The sequence below is a fragment of the Choloepus didactylus genome, chromosome 13 (assembly GCF_015220235.1).
Source record: "Choloepus didactylus isolate mChoDid1 chromosome 13, mChoDid1.pri, whole genome shotgun sequence".
NCBI lineage: Eukaryota > Metazoa > Chordata > Mammalia > Pilosa > Megalonychidae > Choloepus > Choloepus didactylus.
Genome location: NC_051319.1, coordinates 92,444,213 through 92,468,873, shown reverse-complemented (window position 1 = coordinate 92,468,873; position 24,661 = coordinate 92,444,213). Strand labels below are relative to the sequence as shown.

Sequence of the window (24,661 nt, the reverse complement as noted above, 5' to 3'; positions counted from 1 at the left end):
TGCAGAGCAAACCCAGTGTTGAAAGCTGGAGTAAAAAGGCAGACCAGAGCATGCTGGGAGAGAAGGGGTTGGTGGTGAAGTTGAGCTGACTGCAGCTGCAGGAGAAGAAAGACTGTAATCTAAAACAAAGAGGATATTCCAGGGCCCTAGGAGGAGAAGTTGTGAAGGGAAACAGTCACATATCCTTGGGATTTCTTGAAAGACAGCATGAAAGCCTAGAATAAGCATTACAAACTGGGCTAAAAAATGAGGGTGAGCCTCAACACAGAGACAATCTACACTAAAACTTTAGTTAAGAGGGAGAATCTGGCTTCCAGAATTAGCATATCAAATAATCAAATGTCCAGACATCAACAAAAAATCAAAGAAACAGGAAGAGAAGACTGATTCGAAGAAACAAAATAAAACAGAGGAAGGACAGACATTGGAACAACTAATCAAAGATGTTAAATCAACTCTCCTAAATAAGTTCAATGAGCTAAAGGAAAACATGGACATAGAACTAATAGAAATCAAGATGATGCTTGAACCAAAGGAGGAATTAAAAATTTTAAAAAGGAACCAAACAGAACCTTTGGGACTAAAAACACAATAAAAGAAACAAAAATACACTAGAGGGGTTCATCAGCCAATTTGGACAGAAGAATCAGTGGACTAGAAGATAAGATAGTTGATATCATTCAGTCTAAAGAGCAGAAAGAAAAAAGAATGTAAATAAGTGAGCAGAGCCTAAGAGACCTGCAGAAAAAAACATGAAGCATACCAACATATGCATTATGGGAGGACAAGAAGGAGAAAACAAAGAGAAAGGGGCAGAAAGAATATTTGAAGAAATAATGGCATAAAACCTCCCCAATTTGATGAAAAAAAATGCATATACACATCCAAGAAGCCCAACAAACTCCAAACAGGATAAATCTATGAGACATATCATGATCAAAATGTCAAATGCCAAAGATTAGTAGAAAACAGCAGGAAAGAAGCAATTCATCATGTACGAGGGATCCTCAACAGGTAACAGTGAGAAAAAGGGAAATAGTTTCATCCCAATTAAATGTCTGGCTTTGCTTATGCCCTTTGAAGTTTAATTATAATCATCAGAGGAAGCCTCTTAAATGTTTTCTAAGACACTGCAATATGAGGGGAAAATTTGCCAAAGTCTATTAAAATTCCAAGGAAGCAGTACTGCCCAGGTCAGATGATTTAGTTCAAAGAAGTCATTATTAAGTTTACCTCAAACTCTGGGATAAAGCCTCTGCAAGAATTTTTATTTCTAAATTCAACAATCCCATTATTTATGCTATGTTGGATTCTCATCCAAGCCTACCAACTCTGGTCCAGCCAAGCTACCCCAGGGAAAAATAACTGGGAGTGGCTTCCCACTGCTCAACAAAGCTTAACCAATAAATTTAAAGAGCTTTAGCTTTGGATTAAAGGTTCTGTTGTCTGGCACATCTTCTGTTCCAACTTTATCTCCCATTCCCCTTTAAAAACATCAGAGGCTCAAACCACTGGAATCCTGAGCAAACAAGATTTCTCTCTTTACGTACTTTTTCCCATTAATAGCTTCTCTACCAAAAACACTTTGTCTCTGCCTGTTAGAATTTGACTCAGTTTTCCTGACCAATTTAAAATAAAGCCTATTCTGAAATGTTTTTCATTCCAAGATGGAATCAATCGTTCTCTTCTGACTTCTAATGATATATAACATTTAACCTTTCATGACATATACCATGTTGTATGAGTATATATATTCATACTCAGATAAGTTATGTATTACTTAAAATACTATACAGTCTTTGAGAGTAGAGATTCATTTGACATATATCCATATTCTTTTAGTCACTAGACTGTAGACTATGGCAATAAAACCACTGCACAGAAGCTGAATGACCATATTAGATGGAAGTATCAATGCTTATATGATTCAATTTCCAAACACTAGCTTCATTTCATTTAGTTGAAATGCATATAGAGGACAATACATTATGGCTTGGGCTTTTTGCCTGAGAAATTGAAACCTGTATCTATCAGATAGCAAAACTCAATACCTCCCTTATTTCTATACCCTAGGATAGTTAAATTTTGCATTAAAGCATTTATTATAAATTATTTTATGTAGGCTAACCCTAGCTAATATAACAAATAACCATTATGGATAATAACTTTTATAGGATGGAATTCCATTTCTCAATTGATTGATTATTTCAATTGATTGTTGTTTCTCAGATGATTGTTCCTGATTAACAGGAAGATTTCCTCTAAGTAGTGCTGTGGAGACCCAGTCTCCTTTCATTTCTGGCTCTACCATCTTCAACATATGACTCATAATCACCATGCTTATTTATATAAACTTGGTGGGAAGACGAAAACTATTGTGCAGAATACATACCTGGTTCTTTACCAACTTGGCTTAAGAGTGAAACACAACATTATCATCTCTGTAAAGTAGTCATGGGGCCACACTTATATGCAAGGGAGGCAGAGAAATGAATTCCCTGATGGGCTTCCACTTCCCAGCAACAATTCTATATCCTAGCAATGGAATATGAATTTTGTAGACTCCTGTGGCCACCATGCACAACACACTCTTTTCTCCACAGTGAAGACACACTTACCACACTCCTCAAAGGAGAACATCTAAAGCTTTATCCAGTCACTGCGGTAAGCAAAAAGTTCAGGATTTCTGGAAGCAGCTTTGTAGAGACCTATATATTATAAAGCACTTTATTAACCCCTACTCACTTTTCCATACTCAATATAATATGGAGAAGCATGAACGAATAACCACAATTCTAGAAAAAAGAAATAGTAAATGCACAAGGAAGCCACTGGTACATAGCACTGATAAAAATCTGCTGACATGGCCCAGAGAAGCTCTCTGTCCTGGTAGTGGGGGAGCATTTTTTGCCAGTAGTCTGATTCTGCTATCTGAAACAATGTCCTTGACCATTGTTCCTTACAATCTCTGAATCCGCCCTCTGGTATGATCTTACTTGCCCATTTTCCATCAAGGACCATCCTGAGGTGGAATTTGGGGAACATGTTTACTTTGGTGGTGTACTACTTTCAAAGGCTTCTTTATTGTTCTGATTAGGGGGTTCAAGGATTATTTAATGTAAAGGCTTTATAATCTGGGTTTATAGTTTCTCTGGCAATATAAACCTCTGAAAATTTAGAAGGTTCCTGAATTATTTCCTTTCAGTCATTTCTATCTACCAGAAACACCATTCAGAGTCCTTTCCCAGCCATGATTCTGAAGCCTGCCTTATTCCTTTTCTCATTTGATCCCCATAATATCTCTAAACTTAATGTTGGCTAGCCATAGCTTCTGCTTACTGGTTAGGATACAACTTTGCAAAATTGGGGCATTTTATCTCCTAATACTTAGTCATGATACTAGCACATCACAATCTCGGAGATCTGATGTAGGAGAAGGCTCAATAAAAATGTAATAAGAAGATTGAAGTTATTCTGTACAAAAAATTAAAAATTATCCTTTGACATAATATTCATCTTTCATTAACATCAGTCTCCTGTGACCCTGATCAGTGCCAGAAAATGTTCAGCATAACTTAAGCAAATGAACAAGGCCCTTGCCACTGTAATACACTTACTCCATTATTATTATTATTGCTGCTGCTGTTGTTATTGTTATTTTAGTTTTTCCAAGAATTTCAACAAAAAGACCAGAGAATTGTTTAAGCAAGCTTATGTATGGCATTTTCTACCTGATTGTACCAGTGATCCCTAAAATTCACTATATACAAGAGCAAATTCTTCTTCATCTCTACTGAATTATCTTTGCACTTCCCTTTATGTGATTAATAACATCTCTATTGGTGGCTGTTCTATGTCTCAGAGTATGTAAGACTTATATCTCTACACTGTATAGTTCTACAGGATCCAAGCCAGATGGCATATTCTTCCCAGGTCAAATATCTAAGTAAGGAGAACTCATAAATCATTAAGTTTGAAGAGGCTTGATTTTACACAGGTCTCATAGTATTAAAAAGGGATTTCTAACAGTTCACCAAATTCAGGAAATTTTTAATATATAAATACTAAACCTTTTAATCAATGCCAAACACTTACATGCTTTCTTAATCTTACAATCATTTCCTGATAATTGCATTATATTTCTGTCATTTCCTGAATCCTGCTTGTAAGTGGCAGCTCCACTGATACGTAGGTTGGAGAAATTTGCAATCTTTAAATATAAAGCTGAAATTACATGCCTTGCATATTTGGAATACAAAGGACTAGAAGAGCTCATGACAATCTGAGAAAGTTCTCCATTCCTACTCCTTTTTGTTATGTGATTGCCACTGTGAAAGAAAGAGATGAAATGAGGAGGCAGTTCGTAAAGATACTGCCACGTTTGTTTATAAAATACTGCGAAAATTTTTTAACAAACTTTTGACAGTTTGACATTTATGACTTCAGTGTTGTCATAGATCACAGTCAGAGAATTCATTTTCAATTTTTCCCTTTATCCGTTTGTTGCATGAACACCTATGAGGCATAAGAATGGATATAGGGAATTTAAGGATAAATAATGATATAAAAGTTTCTGCTGTCTTGAAGTTTGTGTTCTAGTTGTAGAAAAAGGCATTAATAAAATTATCTTTGTGATATGTGGTTATTCTTTGAAAGAAAGTATCCAGTGCTGTGAAAGGTATAATAAGCAGGTTAGATTTAGTTAGGGGGTCAGAAAAAACTTCCTTGGAGAAGGGGAAGGCTGAAGGCAGCGTCCTATTCCACCCAGGCTTATCCTTTCCCTCTTCACAGCTACAGGCAGAAATACAGTTGCCTGTTATTTTACTTTCCCAGTTGCAGCCTCCACCCTATTCTTTTGTTCTTCTGGGAGCTGGGCTGTGATTCGCAAGTGACTTGAGCATGTTTCTCCTTTCCCTGACTTCTGCAACATCAACCGTAGCTAAGCAGCAAACACTAGGAGATCTTTCTCCTACCCAGTGCCTCCTGGCAGCCCTCGTCAGGTCCTGACCACACTCTGTTTGCTCAGTGTTCAGTTGTCATGAGCTTTCAAGTGGCCCCACTGCCTGCTTGTAGAGTATAATAAATTCTAAGAGATGAAAAGAATTTTAGACAAAGATAAAGCTTACAGCTGGTAGTATCTTCCTGCAACCTCCAGAAGGCAGTCATTGAAAAAAATATATATATACATTTATATATATTTATAAATTACAGTTTATATATATAAATCCAGGAGCTGCCTCATCAAAATAGAGCTTAGCAAGGCTAACAGTCTACTCAATATCCACATTAGACATCCCGAATCTAAATCCCTTTGATTCATACCCTCACTACATCTATTTTAACACTCTCCTCTTTTCTTCCCTTTTCACCTTTCTTCCTCCTACAATAATTTATTAAGTGCCTGCCATTTACTGTGCTATACAAAATATGTATTGTAGTTCCAAGGATCTTATTTAACATTAGCAGTGGGGATTTTAAATTCCTAAAATTATTATTATTATTATAGAGAACATATTTTGTTTACAAGAAACTTAAGTCATTTTATTCCTCTTAGCATTTATAAAACCATGGGAATCAGGTGATCTAGGTCCAAACTTTGTTCAGAGAGGCTTTCACAAATATTTTATATGGTACAGAATGCTTTTGACTCATACATATGCTACTTTCTCCTAAACATAACACTATTAGCATCTAAATGACCAAAAGGGAGAAGTATGAATAAAATCATATTTAGAATAACAAGATAAATTAACTTGACTACCTTGTCCTTTATCCTGTGAACTACTACCCTACCCATCATACTATAATTACCTGGAACAGAATTTTATCTTCGTTTGGTCTATGATAACACTCCCCAGGGAGGACCTCTTTCCAAACATCACAATGCCAGATTTTCTAGGTTTTATATGAAACTATGGATAAATGTATTCTTCAACTTTCCCTCATACATGATTGCTTTTGGAGGGCTATATTCTTAAGAGGAATATTCTAGCTCTTGTATCTGGCAAAGAAAAGAATAATGGACTGAATTCTCATGGTTATTAAATATGTTCATGAATTTCCCTTGCCACTTTTGTCTTTTTAAATCTTCAATGTATAACTTGATGAATTTTCACATAATATTACATTCATGTACCCATAACCCAGATTAAGATCTAGGACCTTTACAATACCCAAGAAAGTTCCCTTTCCCCTTTCCCCATTTAATACTTCCTTAAGTGTTCAATTATACTCTACTGGTTTTTTCATCGTTGTACATGTCTTTTGTTAGACATATGGACTCACTTTTGGTTGAGTAGAGATAGCTTTTCAGAATGGACAAGCATATCATACTAAGGTACATCTGCTCCCCACTTTGCAAGACCCTGCTATATGATAAGGAATTTTAATATTAGTCAACCAGTCATTGTAACTTCCCACCTGGAAATCCCCTTAATGCCTTTATAAGCAGCTGTGACCAGATGGATATTCAGACTCTCACTCCTACTTTCCTGGTGTAGCACTTTTCCTGCTCAAGTGGTTTCTCTTTCAATAAACCTGCAGCTTTGATTATGTTAGCGACTTCGGTTTTTCTTTTTGCCATATGTATATGATTTGATATTTTCTGAGGAAATTTGCTATGTGTTTTGCTACGAAGCAAATTTCTTATAATTTAAGAAATTATAATTGTCTAGAGATAACTATAATTCTTATAAATATCTCTAGACAAGATAATTCTAGTCTCATAAAATGAGTTGGGAAGTTCCCTCTCCTTTTCTATTGAGGGAAGAAAGTGTACAAATTTGTATTATTAAATGTTTATTAGAATTCACCTGTGATTCCCCTGGCCTGGAAAGATTTAATCCATCTTCTTTAATACCTATAGAGCTATTCAAATTATTTATTTCTTCTCAAGTGAGTTTGATAATTTGTGACTTTCAATGAATTGGGCTATTTCATCTTAGCTGTTGGATTGTGTTCATGGAGTGGATTCATTGCATTCTCTTAGCCTATTAATGTCCGTAGGGTTTCTCTAACATTTCTGATAACGGTTGTTTTGTTTTCTCCTTTCATTCTTGGCTTTCAATTTCATAAGTTTTCTCCTGGTTTTTTTCTTTTCAATTTAATTTATTTCTACTCTTAACTATTTCCTTCCTTCTAAATGCTTTAGGTTATATTTACTCTTCTGTTTTCTGTTTCTTAAGATGGATATTTAGTTTACGGATTTAATACATTTCTGCTTTTTTATACCATCAAATACTATAAATTTCCTTCTAGGTTCTATTTGAATGCATCCATAAATTTTGATAGGTTGTTTTCATTTTTCATTCAGTTCAAAATTCCTTGAGACTCCCTCTATAAGCCATGGGTTATTTATAAGTATGTTGCTTAATTTCCAAATATATGGGAATTTTCCAGGTATTTTTCTATTAGAGACTTCTAGTTTGATTCCATCTTGGTTAGAGAACATATATTGTATGATTCCTATTTTTTAAAATTTCTTAAGGTTTTGTTGTTGTTCCATAACATCGGCTCTCTTGTTGAATGTCCTACGCACACTTGGCAGAAAAAAAAGTGTATTCTGCTGTCATTAGGTGAAGTGTTCTATAAATGTCAATTATAACAATTTTGTTTGTGGCATTGTTCAGTGTGCCAGTTTGAATATATTATGCCCCCCAAAATGCCATTATCTTTGATGCAATCTTGTGTGGGCAGACATATTAGTGTTGATTAGATTGTAATTCTTGATTGTTTCCATGGATATGTGACCCACCCAACTGTAGGTGATAACTCTGATTAATTTTCATGGAGGCGTGGCCCCGCCCATTCAGCATGGGCCTTGATTAGTTATTGGAGCACTATATAAGCTCAGACAGAAGGAGCAAGCTTGCTACAGCCAAGACGGACATTTTGAAGAATGCACAGAAGCTGAGAGAGTAGCTGCAGATGAGAGACAGTTTGAAGACGGCCATTGAAAGCAGACTCTTTGAAGAAAGCACAGGAGTTGAGAGAGGAGCTTCTGCTTACAGAGACATTTTGGAGATGGCCTTTGAAAGCAGACTTTTGCTCTGGAGAAGCAAATAGAGGACAAGCGCCCCAAGAGCAACTAAGAGTGACATTTTTGAGGAGCTGAAGCCTACGGAGGAACATCCTGGGAGAAAGCCATTTTGAAACCAGAACTATGGAGCAGACTCCAGCCATGTGTCTTCCCAGCTAACAGAGGTTTTCCAGACGCCATTGGCCATCCTTCAGTGAAAGTACCTGATTGTTGATGCATTACCTTGGACATTTTATGGCTTTAAGAAAAAGTATGGGGGACAGTTTTTGAAATAAATTTCAAAATAAGGAAACAAGGAAAGAAAATTAACAGTCTGATCTATTAAATCTCCTAGACTGACAGCTACCGTTAAGAGCAGAAATGGTGAGTTTGCAAAATTCTCTCTATATATATTTTTTACTGATAAGACTATCTTTATTTGAAGACTAGGAAGAGGGTATTACTGTTTTTCTATTCTGGGAGGTTAGGTGGGTGGGAAAAAGAATGAAAAGATACTACTGAGAAAGCTTGAAATAGGCAAAGTGAAAAATTAGGTTTAGTGACTCTAAAGTTCCACAACAAAATGGAGGAAAAGTGATTTGAACAAATCATGAGGTTGTTCTTTCCATTCAATAAGATATACTGCCGCCATGTTGATTAAAAAAGGGTAGAACGAGCAGAGCTAAACTCTTGCAACAAAGGCTGTATTCCCTCTAGCTGAATTATCCCTGTTTGAACCCATAATAACTTCATGCCTCAGAAAAGAGGATAGAAAAACATAATAAGCCCTTAATTCCTAATTGAAATAGGAAGAAAATAAAGCTACATATGATAGTGTGCAGAGAATTGAGGAAAATTAATTCATTTTATCTAAGATCAAATCAAAGTTATGTACAGAGCTGCACATTTTAAGCATGAATTTAAAATGGGAAAACTGAAAGGCAAGCCAGTCTATAAGCATAACACAGCAAAAATTAAAGAAAGCAGCACGCCATACAAAGGAAGTACAAATAGCATGGTCTGAAAGTAAATATACTCAAAATAACAAAATATATTTTTTTTAGTGTTTCACCGTCTAAGAACAGGATTTATTAAAACATAAAATTAAAAGCCAGATGATTAAAAACCTGAGATGTAAAGGAAAAATGTGGAGATAATCAAACTGACTGAAGGCAAAAATAAATTAATAAAACCAGCATTAGAGTATAAAAAAATAAATGAAACAAATGAAATATTGCTGCTACAAAGATAGGCTTGGCCTAATATTGGTCAAAACAAATGGAAAGAGACTGAAACAATGAAGGAAATTACTATAAATGAGGAGGCCAGCCAAATGCAATGCAATTATAAAGAACACAACAAATGGAATAGAGAGATTATTCTAGGCATAATAGCAATATTTGCTGCAGATCATGTCCCAGGAAAAAACTGGCATACAAGAACTGGCAAGTAAACATACACTGCTGCTTACCTTATTAATCACTAACATTAAAAACTGTTCTCTTTGCATCTAGAAAAAGCATTACTCATAAGGGGTTATCAAAATCTCCATTACCACACTCACATCCAGAGATGTCTAAAATGTGACCCAAATTTTTATTCAGTCAATTTGTTTTCTGGAAAATAAAGAACATAAAAAAACCGCAAGCAAGCAGAAATTTATGAAATATTAAAAGCTATTTGAGGAAATAACAAGTAGTTATATAGGAAATTTCTAAAATCGTTATGGGTTACAGTACCATAGTTGCAGTTATTTCCTTATTGTGAAATATAACATAAATACAAACAGTGATAACTTCCAAATTACAATTTAACAAGGAGCTATATAGCAAATTTCAAAGAATGTTATGGGTTAGAGTTTCACCATTTCAGTTCTTTTCTTCTAGCTATTCTAATGCCCTAGCAACTAGGGAAGGGAAAATTATAGAGATTCAGTATTAATAATCCTTTGTTAAATTTCATCTTGTCTGTTGCTACTCCTTCTCCTAGTTTAATCACTTTCCCAATCTTCAGGTATGTCTAGGCAGTGACCACTCTAACTTGTTCATGTAGAAAAGGGGTGTCAACATTATGGGAAAAGGGGACACATCTGGTTGATGTTCTTGAAGAGGCTATTGCCTCTGGGTTTTGTGACTTAGCTGGCATAGGAGCTCTCTGGAGGATTTAAGTTTCTGAAGAATAAACTTAGTGAGTGAAACTTTTACAGAGTCTCAGATAAGGACCCGGATATTCTTTAGGGTTTTCAGGACTACTGTTGATTTGGGCTTGTCATACTGTGGCCATTTGGAATATCTAGCTGAGCATGCATAGGAGTAACCTCCAGCACAGACTCGACGTTATTTGAATTCTCTTAGCCACTGATACCTTATTTTGTTGCCTTTCTTTTCCCCCTTTTGGTCAAAAAGGCATGCTCAATCTCTGCCAGAGTCAGGCTCATTTCCAGAATCTGTGTCCCAGGTCACCAGGGAGACTCATTCACCTGGGGGGTTCTTGATCCATGTCAGGGGGCAGGTGAAGAATTTGTTTGCAGAGCTGGGCTTAGAGAGAGAAAGTCCACATTTGAGAAACAAAAGAGGTTCTCTGGAGGTGACTCCTAGGCATAATTATAGGGGGGCTTAGCCTCCCCTTTCCAATAAGTTCCACAACAGCAAGCCTCAAGATCAAGGGCTTGACTTATGAAGTAGGGGGTCCCTAAGTTCACATAGCATACATTATATCCATGATAATCCATCCATATCTCACATTATCATTACTTTGTTGTACAGTCCTCATCACCCTCCATTTTAAACAATTCTCATGACTCAAAACACCCCATAGCTCTTTTCAGCCCTTAATTTTTTGTCCCTAGTATTTGTGTGGTACTAGTAAGGTATTCCTATTAATTATAGTCCCTAATATGCAGTAGGTAGACTTCCCATATATCACTCTCTGTACCAGTATACTTAGAAGTGTATCATGCAACTGCCTATCTATATTTGTAGTGCTGATCTGTGGGATACATACCGTTAAAGGACCCCTTTCAATCCTGTTCACTTTCAATGCAGCTCTGATACTTTTAATCCTATTAATAGTCATCACTCCTATCTATTCCCATTCCTTTAACTTCACCCTCATTAACTTATCTGAACATATTAGGTTATAATTCCGCCCTCACCAGCTTCTGTTCATCTCTAGTTCCCCAATATTCTACGTTATAAGACACTGATTTTACATTGTTCAGGGAGTTCATAGTAGTGGCAACATAACAATATCTCTCCTTTTGTGTCTGACTTATTTCACTTATTACATCTTCAAGTTTCATCCACGTTGTCCTAATAGTTCAAGACCTCATCCCTTCTTACTGCTGCATAGTATTCCATTGTATGTATAGACCACATTTTGTTTATCCACTCATCTGTTGAAGGACACTTGGATTGTTTCTGTCACTCTTAATATATATGCCTAGCTATTCAGAGGGATAGAGAGTAGGAGAAAGAGTTCAGGAAAGATTTTCATCTAAAATTAATGGCACTATGTCTTGGTGGTAATGTTTTGCTTGATTTTATGTATTTTATAAATTAAAATTATTTTTCTATTTCTCTTGAATTCTTCTTAAAGAGTATATATTATTTCCAGACAACATAATATTAAAATTTAACTACAAATTTAAAGTTCAAATTAAAGAAGATTAAACTGAGTACGTTGTTGCCTTGCTATTTACATGTTATTTCAAACAACAAATCTTTTTGGCTGCTCATACTTCAAGGCAGACATATACTCCAAGTCATTCCTAATTTTGTTTGGGAAAAAATATGGGAAATATTTTACTGAAGTCTGTTTCTTTGAATTGATTAACTTTCTTGGGGTAAAGGGAATTTAATAAAAAAGAATAAATAAACTCCATGGAATTAGAGGAGTACTGTTTAGTCCAAGAGGAAATATTTCCCAATCCTCCCACCTAAAGTGAGACTTGGTTAAGAGTTTACCATTGAGTTTGTTAGAAGATTTCACTTCCCCGAGAAGAAGGAAAATAGCCCAATAACCTCTGAAATTGCTGCCACCTCTCTCCATCTCAACTCCCCCTCCCCCTTAAGTGATTTCATAAACTGGGCGATGAAAGGGAGCTTTCTTGGTTCTTCCCCCTGAGATTTTGTCCCCTCTTGTTGACTCCCTTCAGCATCCCTACTTAGACTTTTCTGGAGCTGCACTTCTGCAAATCATTGTCATCACCATTTTATGTGATGAGAAATGATGAGAAATCTGTGGCTCATAGAACATTAGAACTTGCCCCAAATCACATTATTAGTATGTGACAAATGTGTTTTGGTCAAAGGTCTAGTCAACCAAAGTTGAACAGGGCTGTGCTTTACTGCCACCTTATGGGCAAATAAGATTTATTATGAATCCTCAAGAATTCATTATGGTTAAAGTTGTGCTTTAAAGAGTGTCTGTAGCTGAAGAAATAAACCTAATAAATTATACTAAGTTATTTGTTTGTATTATAACTCACCAGGATAGCTATGGCTTTCTAATAGGGTCATATTCAAATGATTATAGAATGGAGATCAGGATTATGCTTGGGAATGTAGAATGGAGGCTAATATATCAGTTAAGAGGAATATCAAAATAATCTGTGAAAACATCATGAAGACTTGGATTAAATTAATGTTTGGGGGTTTAATTAATACTTAAACTGTAATGAGGAATATGTAGAAATTATATATTTAAATTGAGTTTGAATTGAGTTTGAATAAGAAAGGACTCAGTGTTACTGTTTTAAAACATGGAGTAGCACATTTAGAAAGGAAAAATAGATTCTATATTGGATAGATTAATTTTTAAAGATTCTGTAGGTCAGTGAAATTTGAACATCCAGTATCTGATGCTAAAAAGATTGACATAGTCTCATGATATGGATGTGTTAGTCTAAGTATACAGGTGATAGAGTAATTATATATGTGAGTTGGAGGAGTAGGGGAAAAGAAGATGGACAATGACAATAACCTGGGACTGATCAATAATTAGAAGATACAAAGAAAGGGGAATCAGACAATGGGATCTCAAATCACCTCCTACAGTGAGAGAGAGAGAGCAAGAGAAAGAGAGAGAGAGAGCATGAGTTCACAGAGAGAGGATGTCAGAACCAGGACAGTTCAGTGGGATGCTCCTTTCATGCTGGCAGTGGAAGATCCGTGGAAATGATCTGCTTTGAGGGCTGCACAGGAAGGAGATCAGTCTTGCATTTAGATATATGCTGACCTTCTCTCCTTAGGAAATGTCTAGTATCAATGACAGAAAAAAATATTCCTATCAAAGTTCTTTTTACTATTCTGTAAGCAAACTTAAGTAAGTGTTTTATTATCCACTGAAAATATTTGAATTAATTCAGAGCACAGGTCCTTTGAAGTCCTTAGAAAAATTAAAATAATGACATCATACTCTGGTCTAGACTTTAGAAAGCTTCAGAGGAATAAGTAAAATAGCATAGTAAAGTTAAAGCAGACTTTTGCTTTCAGACAATATGCAGTAAGAGAAAACAGATATACCTTACCACCTGAAGAAACAACAAAAACAAAGAGTCAAACAAAATATATGAAACAATGACACTAGACGTCAGGCAATGGACCATGATCCCTGAGAGATGGGAAATAAATGAGGTGAGCCCTATAGCTGCCCTTGATTTCTGCATTGTGAGAGAATGCACAGTAATAGGGTTCTAGTAACAGAATCTTAGGGTTCTAGTAATAGAAAGGGGAACCCAGATGGAGCTAAGTGGACTGAGTTGAGGAGACAGAGCTGAGAGAAAGGGGAGACCAAAGTGGCTAGAGTTTGCAGGGCAGATTGCCAGAGAACTGCACACGGAGAGCTCTCCAGTGGAGCACTGATTGGTACTTACGTGTGAGGAAAGTAACCAAAGTCAGGAAAGAACCACACAGAGGATTAAAGATAACAGATCTCATAATTCACATAAACCTGGTAGTAGTGCCAGTTCCTGTCAGCCAGACTAGAAAATCACATAATTCACGAGGCATTGGATGGAAAATGCAAAAGGGTCTTGCCTCAGAAATAAGGAATAATTATCCCACTTAGTGAATTCTGTGCTTGTCTCACCTAACAAATCATGAATGCAATATTCAAAAAGCTTGCACTGTTGCCAAGTAGTTTAATGATGTCCCAGAAAAAGTTCAAGAACATTTCTAAAAATGCAAAACTATCCAGCCCAAAAAGATAAAGTTCATAATATTTGATATCTGAAGATAAAATCCATTATAAGAAGAAAAATCAACCAATCCAAACCAACCCAGAATTGACACAGCTGTTAGAATTAGCAAAGACATAAAAACAGTTATTATAACTGTATTCCAGATGTTCACAGTTAGAGATATGGAAAATGTAACAAACACCCAAATCAAACTTCTAGAGATGAAAATTAAAATGTTTGAGATGAAAAAAAAAATCCTTCAGCTGGAATTAAATGACAAGTTAATTATTGCAGAAGAAAAGGTTTGTGACTATGAATCAGAGCACTAGTGTTGGAAGGCTTCCTGGATTTGCTAGTGTTCTTTCATGGCTCAGGATCTGAAACAATGGAAATTCACATGCCATAAAGGTAAGAACTGTCTTTCCCTCCCCAGAGCAATTTCCCTTTATATTCTAAAAGCGATAGACCCAAAAATGATCATCTCCTTTCCCCGGAGCATTTGTCCACCTAGGCAAAGGCTCTGGTAGATAAGATCAAAGATCCAACAGAACATATCAATAATAAATACTCTGGCTACAGCCTTACAGTGTATGGAGAGTCATAGGAGTTGCTCTTTCCCAGACCAGCAGGGAGAAAGCTGCTGAGGGGAAGAGAGAAAATTAGTGTATATTAGCCTGCTCTCAGAGATTAGAAACAAAACTCAGGGGAAGCACAACCCAAAGAACATGTGCCTATGTATTTCAGAGGTTAAAGTATGTCAAAAGAATTTAAGAAAAAGCCAATGACCAATGGGACATTCATGGATACCACTATGGAGAAAAGTGATGCTGGTGAAGAAGCTGAGCCCTATTGATCTAAGCCAGACATGTGCAAATGCCTTTTGCCTCAAGGCTGAGTCCAAAAGTGAGGCTGCTGAATGAGGAGTTTGCAGAAGCTGCAGAAAATGATCAAACAAAGCACAATACTCGATGGTCCCTATTAATTAGTTTAAAACACGCCGAAAGGAATATGGAAGAAATGCCTGTCACGTTTCTTGGAAGATAACATACAGCCCTTTCGATACATTACTCCATGTTCCATTGTTCACGTTGTCAGAGAGTTGATTAATCCAAATGTTTCTCTTTTATCGTTGGCTTAAATGTTCGGTTTGTTCTGTATTTGAGACTTGAGATACTGATCTGAGACCCAAGTTAAATCAGACTTTCAGACAGGTTTTATTTATTAGGGAAAATATGGAAGGCAGTGATTCAGTAAGGGAAAGAGTCTGAAGAAGGAAGAGCTTTTAACAGCTATCCACTGCTACCAGCTCAGCAGGTGCTTTTCTCTCTCACCAAACAACATGCAGAAGGGTGAAGGAAGGATGAAGTGCAAGAGGATTGTGGTGAACGAAAAAAAGAAGATATCCGTCTTCTACATCCAAGTCCACTCAGCTAGCATATTCCATCGTGTTGGAATCTAATTCTTCCCTTAGATTTCCTAAGGGAAGAGTCAGAATAAACATTTCATTAAATAGTAGAGTATCAGAGTAACAAAGATAGTTGAAAATAATCTCTTCCAGATCCTTATTATATATTTGAGGAAACTAAGAATCAGAGTATAAATATGCCTTTGATTTCCTGTCCAGTTATCTTTCTGTGTTTCTAAGCCATCACTAAATTCATCATGATATATGTTACAATACCATTGATAATGAGATATTTAATGAAATGTGAGGCAAGTTATATTGATGCCCATGTTATCCTGACCATATTCCTACACTTTGGCTAACTGACTCATTAGTAGGGGTTTACCCATTCCTGTCATTGTGACTTGCACAAAATTACAAAATGGTTGCTTGCATGAAGGCTCCAATTTGAGACCATGAGGAGAATTTTTCTCCCTGTGAACTACACTGGCTTATGCAGGGATCAAACCTGAAGCCACAGTTTTGTTGAGATCTCATTACCTAATCACTGAGATCTGTCTTTTAAATTCAAAATTCTAAACACAGGATCTTAGATGGACACAAACTTTGCAGTCACCTTATCCTAGCTCAGAACTTCAGAACCATGAGGAATTGAAGCTATCTGAGAGAATGCAAATCCACAATTTGTCTTAAAATCAAAGAATCTAGGGACTCAAAGGGATATGTGAGGGCTTCAAGTAAAAACCAAACCATTCGTATATGGGAATGCTGAAGGCTTAAAAAGAAGAAAAGGAACTGAGGAATACCATTCGGTACAATGCGTCTGCTTTCTATTCCAGTGAGCTTTCTCTTAACAGTGCTCTCCTGTGTGGGGACTCATTGTTATCTGTGATAAACTGAAGCAAATTCTTTGCTTCATGGCTGATGTGCTTGTGGTGAGGGGAAGATAGCAATTGCTGAGGACTAAGGTTGCCTGTAGTTTTCTTTTCCCCAAATAGTACTTACAAGCTTACAATACACAAGATGCAGGGGTTTTCATAGGTCACAGAATTGGTTCCACACATGGATTGAATTAAACCTGGGCAGGGGTTCACTGTTCCACTGAACCAACTCAAGTCTACATATTTATATGGACATTTCACCTGAAATTGAGTTGAAAGATTGATACAATTAGAATCACCCACAGTCAGGTAGATCACCTTTGTACTTTACTAGGAAAATCTAAACATGGTCAGTTCCATGTCTCATTCTCTCAGAAGTTTTCATGGCTCCTGCCTCACATACAATTGGGACTAAAAAATATGGGTACCTATTTGATAACAATATGATGCCCTCATGGTCAGGATCTCCTCTATTGTAGAGAACAGAGGCCTGCTATGTTATAAGTGGGGAAAAGAAGAGTGGATAAACAGATAACTTACCTGACAATTTTAGCTTCTCTCTCAGTCTCCTTTAGTCCCAGATTATTCTACCTGGGAAAATTCTTAAAGAATTTCTTTGCCAAGTCAGCTAAGGATACTGAAACCCAATGCATGGATAATATACTTTACTGAAATCCATAAAATGTGTTTTAAAATATTTTTCGCATTTTATCCACCCTCAAAATCCCCAAGGCATCTGTAGTCTTCAGGTTGTGAAATGTGAGATCATTTAGAACAACTCCCTCATTAGGTGATTAGGTGTGATGTTACCTTGGCTAGGTTATGATGTCCAGTTGTTTGGTTAATCACTGGCCTAGATGTTGCTATGGAGGTATTCTGTATATGGGATTAGAAACTATGATCAGTTGACTTTAATTTAAGGAGATAATCCTTAATTGGATGGGCCTCATCCAATCAGTTGAAGGCTTTAAAATCAGAGGCTGAAGGTTCCAGAGAAAAGAAGAAATTCAGCATCAAAATTAGGCCCTCTTCTTTTTGCTGAGTTTCCAACCTGCTAGCATCCCCTATGGATTCTGGATTCAAGACTTCAACATCAACTCTTAGTGGAATTTCCAATCTGCTGGCTTCCACTTAAAAATTCAGATTTAAGATTTCAACATCACTCTTATTGGAATTTCCTGCTTCCAGATTGTCCTACAGAATTTGGACCTGCCAGTCCCCATAATTGCATGAGACAATTCCTTAAAATAAATGTCTTGAGAGACACACACACACACACACACATACACATACATATACATATATACTGTTGGTTCTGCCTCTATGGAGGATCCAGTTCTCATTGCTCTGTGCCAGTGCTAATGCTGGAGTCAGCAATGACTTGAAGCAGTGACTGGGATGATGGAGCTTGAGGTTGGTGGTCTCAGGGGCTCTGTGAGTGCCATGGGATAGGTGTCATATAAAATGCCTCAAGAGATACAAAGTGGAAGGGAGTTTGGGCTGGGAATATCAGACAAAAAGGGGTATGTCTGCACTTAGAAACTCTTCTTCCTTCTCTCCTTCTCCACCCACACAGCCATTGTCAGGCTACCATCATCTGCTCCTTGATATCTGTCACCTGACCAGTCCCTCCACTTCAATTGTTTCCCCTTTTCTCTAGTTTCCACAATTTAAACATCCATAGAATCATTTTATTCCCTTAATTATGCCCCCTTAATTGCATCTCATTGAACATAAAAAAATCTTTATTATTATGGACTAAAAGGCCCTATATAATCTCAATCCCCCTAACTCTTCCAACCTTACCTTATACCACCTTGCTCTTTGCCCTTTTGGGTTGTTTGTGTTTTTATCTTCCCAAATGCTCCAAGTTCCTACTACATCTGCGTCTTCTGGATTGTCTTAATGACCCTGCCATCCACATTTTTTTCCCCTGTACTCAAATTCATTCTATCTTCAGAGCTCATTTTTAAAACCTACTTTGTCAGAGATATTTCACAAAATATAATCACAACACCCCAATCTTTCTTTTTCTACCCAACATCAGTTTGTAATACAGCATTTGTACAATTATTTGACTAGTGCCACACCCCCATGAAGCTAAGGTCCATATGGATGATGTTAACCACTGTGTGTCCTGTGTCCAGCACATATCCTGGCACTCGGTCATTGGTCTGTAAATATTTGCAAGATGAATAGAATAAATGAGTTTTAAAAGAGTTCAATGTGCATTAAAATAGAATAATTAAATACAAAAGCAAGGATAGTATCTGTCAATAAATATATCTTTTTTCTCTCTTTTTAATAGGCTCTGCATCACCACCTTGTGCTGAAATTATAGCATCTGCCCTTTCTGCTCCAGTCACAAGGGTCTTCAGTCAGTGACTCAACCAGGAGAAGTCCTCTCCACCTGGATGTCTCCTCGTCACCCTTCGGTTTTCAGCTGAGATGCCCACCACAGGGTTTATAAAAGCATTCTTTCCCCAATGGACATTCTCTGTCTTCGCATCCTACTATTTTTAATTCATAGAATTTACCACCAATCAAACTTGTTTCCTGACCTTTTTTTGGCCATTTGTAAGCTTCATGAGAGACGGGAATGTGATGTTTTCCTCAATATTATATAATCAGGGCACAGTACAGGCAATCAATAAATATTCCTTAAATTAAGTAAGAATGGGTAAATATTTATGGATTTGGTAGGCTAGGAGAGGACTCCTCCCACAGGCAAACTTCTGGTGAAGAAGATTCCAGGACTGAACTCTATGAGACCAGAGAATAAACCCCAGACAAATTCTGCAGATTCTTTTACTGGAGGTATAGCCTCAGACAGGTTCTACATTCTGATCCATGGGTTCCCAGAAGACCCAGCCACCCTCGAAATATCTTCTTCACCAGTCAGCTCTCGATTGGCTTACTTTCAAGAAGATATATCCCTCAACTTACTAATGAATCAGAAGTTTAAAGTGCAAATTCTCCTAAAGTGAAAGAATACAGTAATGCAAATCTACATCAATATAAAAAGAATAATCACTCATTCATCTTTTCCCTCACTTCAAAGATTTACTGATGTCACAATGTTCTCAACGCCCAGAGGGAAAAGCAACAATGAAAAAAGGGGTTTCATTTATTTTGCCCTCCTGCAAGTTGTAAATGTAACTTGAGGCTCTGTTCAGAGATTTCCTATTCCTGTACATTTTCCTCAATCCATACCCCAGAGGTTGCTTTCCTTATTCACAGCCTGCATAAGCATTCTCTGCACATCTTATGGCATTTAGTGGCACTCCCTCCAGCCAGTCCCTCCACCAAACTGTGAGCTCTTCAGGAGCAGCAACCATGTGATGTTCAAGTCTGTGTGGTCTTTTAATGACATGGCAATTTTCAATGCTCATAACCATGTATCGGGCACTATGGAAGGCTTTCTGTTCTACACGTGACTAGATCTTAACTTAGTTCCCAGTTTGGATCACTCTCCCCTGCATTCTTGTGTCTGCTGTATACCAACCACACTCATGTCAGTGGGACTTTAAGAATGTCACAGATGACCCTGCTGCAGTGAGGTTCTAAAACAGCAATTCCAAAGAAAACTCAGATTAGAATCTCGGTCCAAGGAAATATAGTGGCAGATTACCTTAATATTTCCACGTGGTGGCCACCAATGTCGATGTTCTGAAACCAGAGCATAAATGAATATAGTTACAATACCTAATCCTTGAAAATCCATAGCTTAATCTGTTAGTAAAATAGAAGTCTTCTGGTTTGTTGCCAAGGAATTTGCAAACACCGAAAACAGCAATTTATTTAGTTTTTCAAAACGGTGGAACTCTTCTACTCTTGATAGACACAGCAGAGGACTATCGAGATGTATTATCAACGTTGCCAGTCTAGTCTAAAAAATAATTTGAGATAGTTTTTTGACTAACAGTAATTAGGCTGGGATTTAGAGGATTCAGAGCTGGTAGCCAGCATATGAAAGAAAACAGGAAATGTGAGTACTTTAAAGTCATCTTTTTTCCTTTTTATAGAGAGGGAAAAGATACTTGCTTACATAATATCCAAGCATTCATGGTTGATATGTGAAAAACCAAGGTCTCCTTGACACTAGATCTCTTTATAACACCCTACATGACTTCTTCTCTGGAAGAGGACACAACGATAATGATTCTTTCAAATATAAAATGCATTTTTAGAAGCTCTGAATTTTTGAGATGTGCTTTGGTTTTGGTGTACCTCCAGTCACTTTTTTCTATCACCTTTCTGAATCAGCCAAACCCTCCACCCCACCCCATCCCCATCACTATGAGTTAGGTCTCATAATCTTCAAGAAATAGATTAGAAAACTAAGGCCCCCTTCCTACTAGTCCAGAGCCTTTTAGACCACCCTCCACTGTCTCTCCATATATGTAGATACAGATAAAGATATATGGCAAAATAACCCAATTCAGAGAAATATAAAAGAATTTCCAAATGTTTTCTTTCAAATTACAATGTCAGAACCTATGAAGCAACCTTGCATGCCAGCCAGGATCAGCCAAATTACTCACCAGAAGGTAACACAGAGTGCATCAGGATGAAGAACAAAGGTGAGCAGAGCACTGAGAAGGGGTTGGCCATTTTCCACCTGGTGTATCCTTAGAATGATGTTCTGAGATATTGTCTCAGGGTGTTGCCCTCCAAAACAATCAGTCAAAGCAGCGGTAATCAAGATATTAAGACCACTTTTGAAATTAATATCCAACTCCAGTCTACCCATTGTATCCTCTGTATACTACACTTAGAAGGCCTATTCTATCTTTTCCTGAGAACAAAGGTTTAAGAAAAATTAAAACTTGATGAGTCACAAATAAACGTATAGAGCTAGGTGGCAGTTCTTTGACTTATACCAAAGTATATCAGAGATTATTCTATCAGGCATAATTGCAATATTTTATTGTAAAGCTATTTTAGATGTCTTGCAAAGGTAACTCCTTATCTGCATGTTCACCCAAATGTATTCTTTGGGAGCATACAAAGAAAATGATGAGGCTATCAGGGCTTCTAGACAACAAGAACTTCTCAGTAGAGGAAGCAGGTCTCTACTGATTGATAAGCAGATACTACCTCTTGGGATAAGAAAACATTTTTCTAATATTTCAAGCATTCTCAGCCATACTGATAATCTTTTGACTTTGAGTGCTAGGATCTCTTGGGATTTTCTGAAAGAATGCATAGGGGAAAAATTCTTTATTATCTAATGGGGACCCCAAAGCTACCTTAATCCAGACACAGAAAAAGAGTAGCCAGTGAGAAAATCTTCCCTTGTAGTAACTTTTCGGAGTCCAGATTTTATCTGCAGTTTCCAGGGTCTGACCAAGAACCACATTTGACTCTTCCTGTCTTCCTAATCCTACAAAAGTGAACTGAACCTCCTCCAGGTCCTCCAGGTCTTTATCCCTGTTTTGCTACATATGTTAATAGGTAACATATAAATCCTATAAACTCTTTTCTAATATACCATGGTGTGGCATGTGTTATCTGAGACATTGTAAAGTCTCCAGTATCCACCACCCCAAGAAGGGCTGGAGGTTCTTGGTGCAAAGTCTAGAGCTGCCTACTCTGCCTGCTCCAGAAACATTCTGGAGCACCATGTTTGTGCTACCCTCTACCTCATCTTGTCATCTTTCCTAGATTCCTCTAGCAAAGGAGCAGAAACAGTGGATGAATCTTCTGCAGCCAGAGGTCTCAAGTACAATGCCTGATGCTGACACTCCCCACTCTCTACTCCAGTTCACCTATTTTATAAAAACCTACCTTATAAGAAGAGAAAAGGAAAAGAATAGAAATGTAATGTACTCTTTCGTAGTCGCTGCCTCTCCTTTGAGGAACGTGTGTTAGGACCTTGGGAGGAGATGGAGTGGTTACACAGAAGAGAGAAAGCACTGAAGCATTATGTACTGGGCTAAGCAAACCCTGGGAGGCCCATCATTCAGGTTGAGTCAAGGTCAAACCTTAGCAGGGGGTGATGAGGAAGACTACACAAAATTGTCTAGAAGACTTGAGGGGTAGGGTTGGATCTTTGGACAGGGCAGTCCTTGGCAGGCAATCCAGAATCAATGGCATGAGGAAACATACCAGAGAAGGAAGACAACAGCAAAAAGAATTCAGCATGTTCCACAACAATAATTTGTTCCTTTGGCCCGAGAGTATCATGTGTGGAAAAGTGGAGGAAATGAAGGTTAAAATAAGGGGTTGCAGTAACAGAGAAGGTCCTTGGATGATATTTGTAGTGGGTCCAGCCTTATCCCTTTAGCAATCCAGAGCCTTTGCATTTTTGTAATGGGGAAGATGTATGTTAACATAGCTAATTTTCCTCCTGTTATCTGAATTTTCTGACCCTATCTTCCTTTCTGTAAAGAACAATTGTTCTTATATAAAGGGAATATACATTCACATTTGTAAATTTGGAAAATAGAAAAAAAAATAAAAAGATGTGGAATTTAACAACACCAACATAACTATTAAACAAATATTGAATTATATTCTTACAGTTTTGTTTAAAAAATATGTATATATGCACATACAGATACTCATACAGAAACATGTGTTCTAATTGCCATTTTCAATCACATTTTTTTGTACTGTATAATTATTGTTCTGTTTTTTTCCCTTAGAAATGTACTATGATATTTTCTTGATCTTTAAATATAGTCATATAGAACATGAATTTAGATGTCTGGTGTCATATTCCATCACATATATGGATATTAATTATATTAATATTCTTCAATTGCTGCTCAATTTTGGTTGATTTCTGATTTTTCATTATTAACAATGCTGGTATGAACATATTTTTATTTGCCTCAGTTAATTTATCTCTTATCATTTAATTTTCATAAATGCCTGTAATTAAATCTACTTGAAGAAAGGATATATGGAATCTAACTCTCAGCCTTTCTTAATAAAATAAATAAATGCAGTACACAAATCTATTTCCAACAAATACATGTACTCATGTTTGTTTTTCTGAAGCTATCCTGGGTTTTATGAGAATTTTGAATCTTTGACAAATAGGTAAACAAAAATAATATGTGTTCACCTCTATTTTCTGACTCAGTCTTTTATTTTAAATGCTACAAAAGAGAAGAATCGGAGAATGACCCAAAATGTGCATAAATCCTATACTGGTTGATTTCCATTTTGTACAGTTATAAATTATTCTGCAATGAATTTCCCTTACTAAAACTGCTTTAACAAATGATATGTATGTTGTAAAGACATATAAAAAAATTCTGAGTTGCATCCAAAAATGTTAAGATTATATACATACCATTAGTTTCCTTATGTTCAAAAGCCTGTGATTCTTGCTTCATTTTTTTTTTTTTTATTGCCAATATTACTAACATAGACATGTGAGTGAGCCTAGCCAGGGCCAGAAGAGTTAAGTCAGATCCAAATCACAGGCCTAGATAATGGTGAGCTAAATTAGTGGTGGTGGTTTTAAACCACTATATTTCTGAGTGTTTGTTTTGAGTGTTTGTTTTGCAACAAGCCAACTGATCAAACAACTACAAATATATTCATAACATCATTTTACCTTCACATAATAATGTGATAATTTATAGTAATTATTCCCTAATATGAACTAACTTTTGTATTCATGGAATAAACCCTGTTCATCTCTGGAGTATGCTACTTGACACACTGTTAAGTTTTGTTAATGCTTAGTAAGACTTTCAGAATTAATGTATTAGTTTTTCTTTCTTTCCTTACATTTATAATAGTTTTGTCTTTTACAGTTAATATTACAGATTTTTTTTATATCATTGCTAGTTAATTTTAATACCCTTTGTGGACATTTTTCATTTGTGACCACCCCATGTCTTTTAAACATTCTCTCTAAATCTGGTAATTTCCCATTCTGTAAGTCCTGTCTTTCCATCATTAAAGTCAGAAAATTTGCATCCTCCAACTCCCTAGAAGCTAGCATGCCAGCCTGTGACTAGGACATGCCATATAGATGTTCACATGAAAACTGAATTCAACATTATTCATATACAAATATCTTGCATGGAGGGATGGGCCTCTTGGGGAAGACAGGAATGAGAGCATCTAAACATGGAGGACAATGAAAGATTTTTGGGCATCCAGGTTTTGTCATAATCTATGCTGAGTAGCAGTGGCAGTGATGTTTTCATTAG

General features: G+C 36.7%; 1 protein-coding gene across 1 annotated transcript; it reads right to left on the bottom strand.

The window, feature by feature from the left end:
* Positions 1–15,628: 15,628 nt before the first annotated feature.
* LOC119507614 (serine protease inhibitor Kazal-type 14-like) lies at positions 15,629–21,098 on the bottom strand. The gene is made up of 4 exons (XM_037800805.1): positions 21,031–21,098; positions 20,116–20,161; positions 16,609–16,745; positions 15,629–15,674 (listed from the first exon to the last, which is right to left on the bottom strand). Exons 1-4 carry the CDS (start codon positions 21,096–21,098, stop codon positions 15,629–15,631), a joined length of 297 nt encoding a protein of 98 aa, XP_037656733.1.
* Between the last annotated feature and the right edge of the window lie 3,563 nt (positions 21,099–24,661).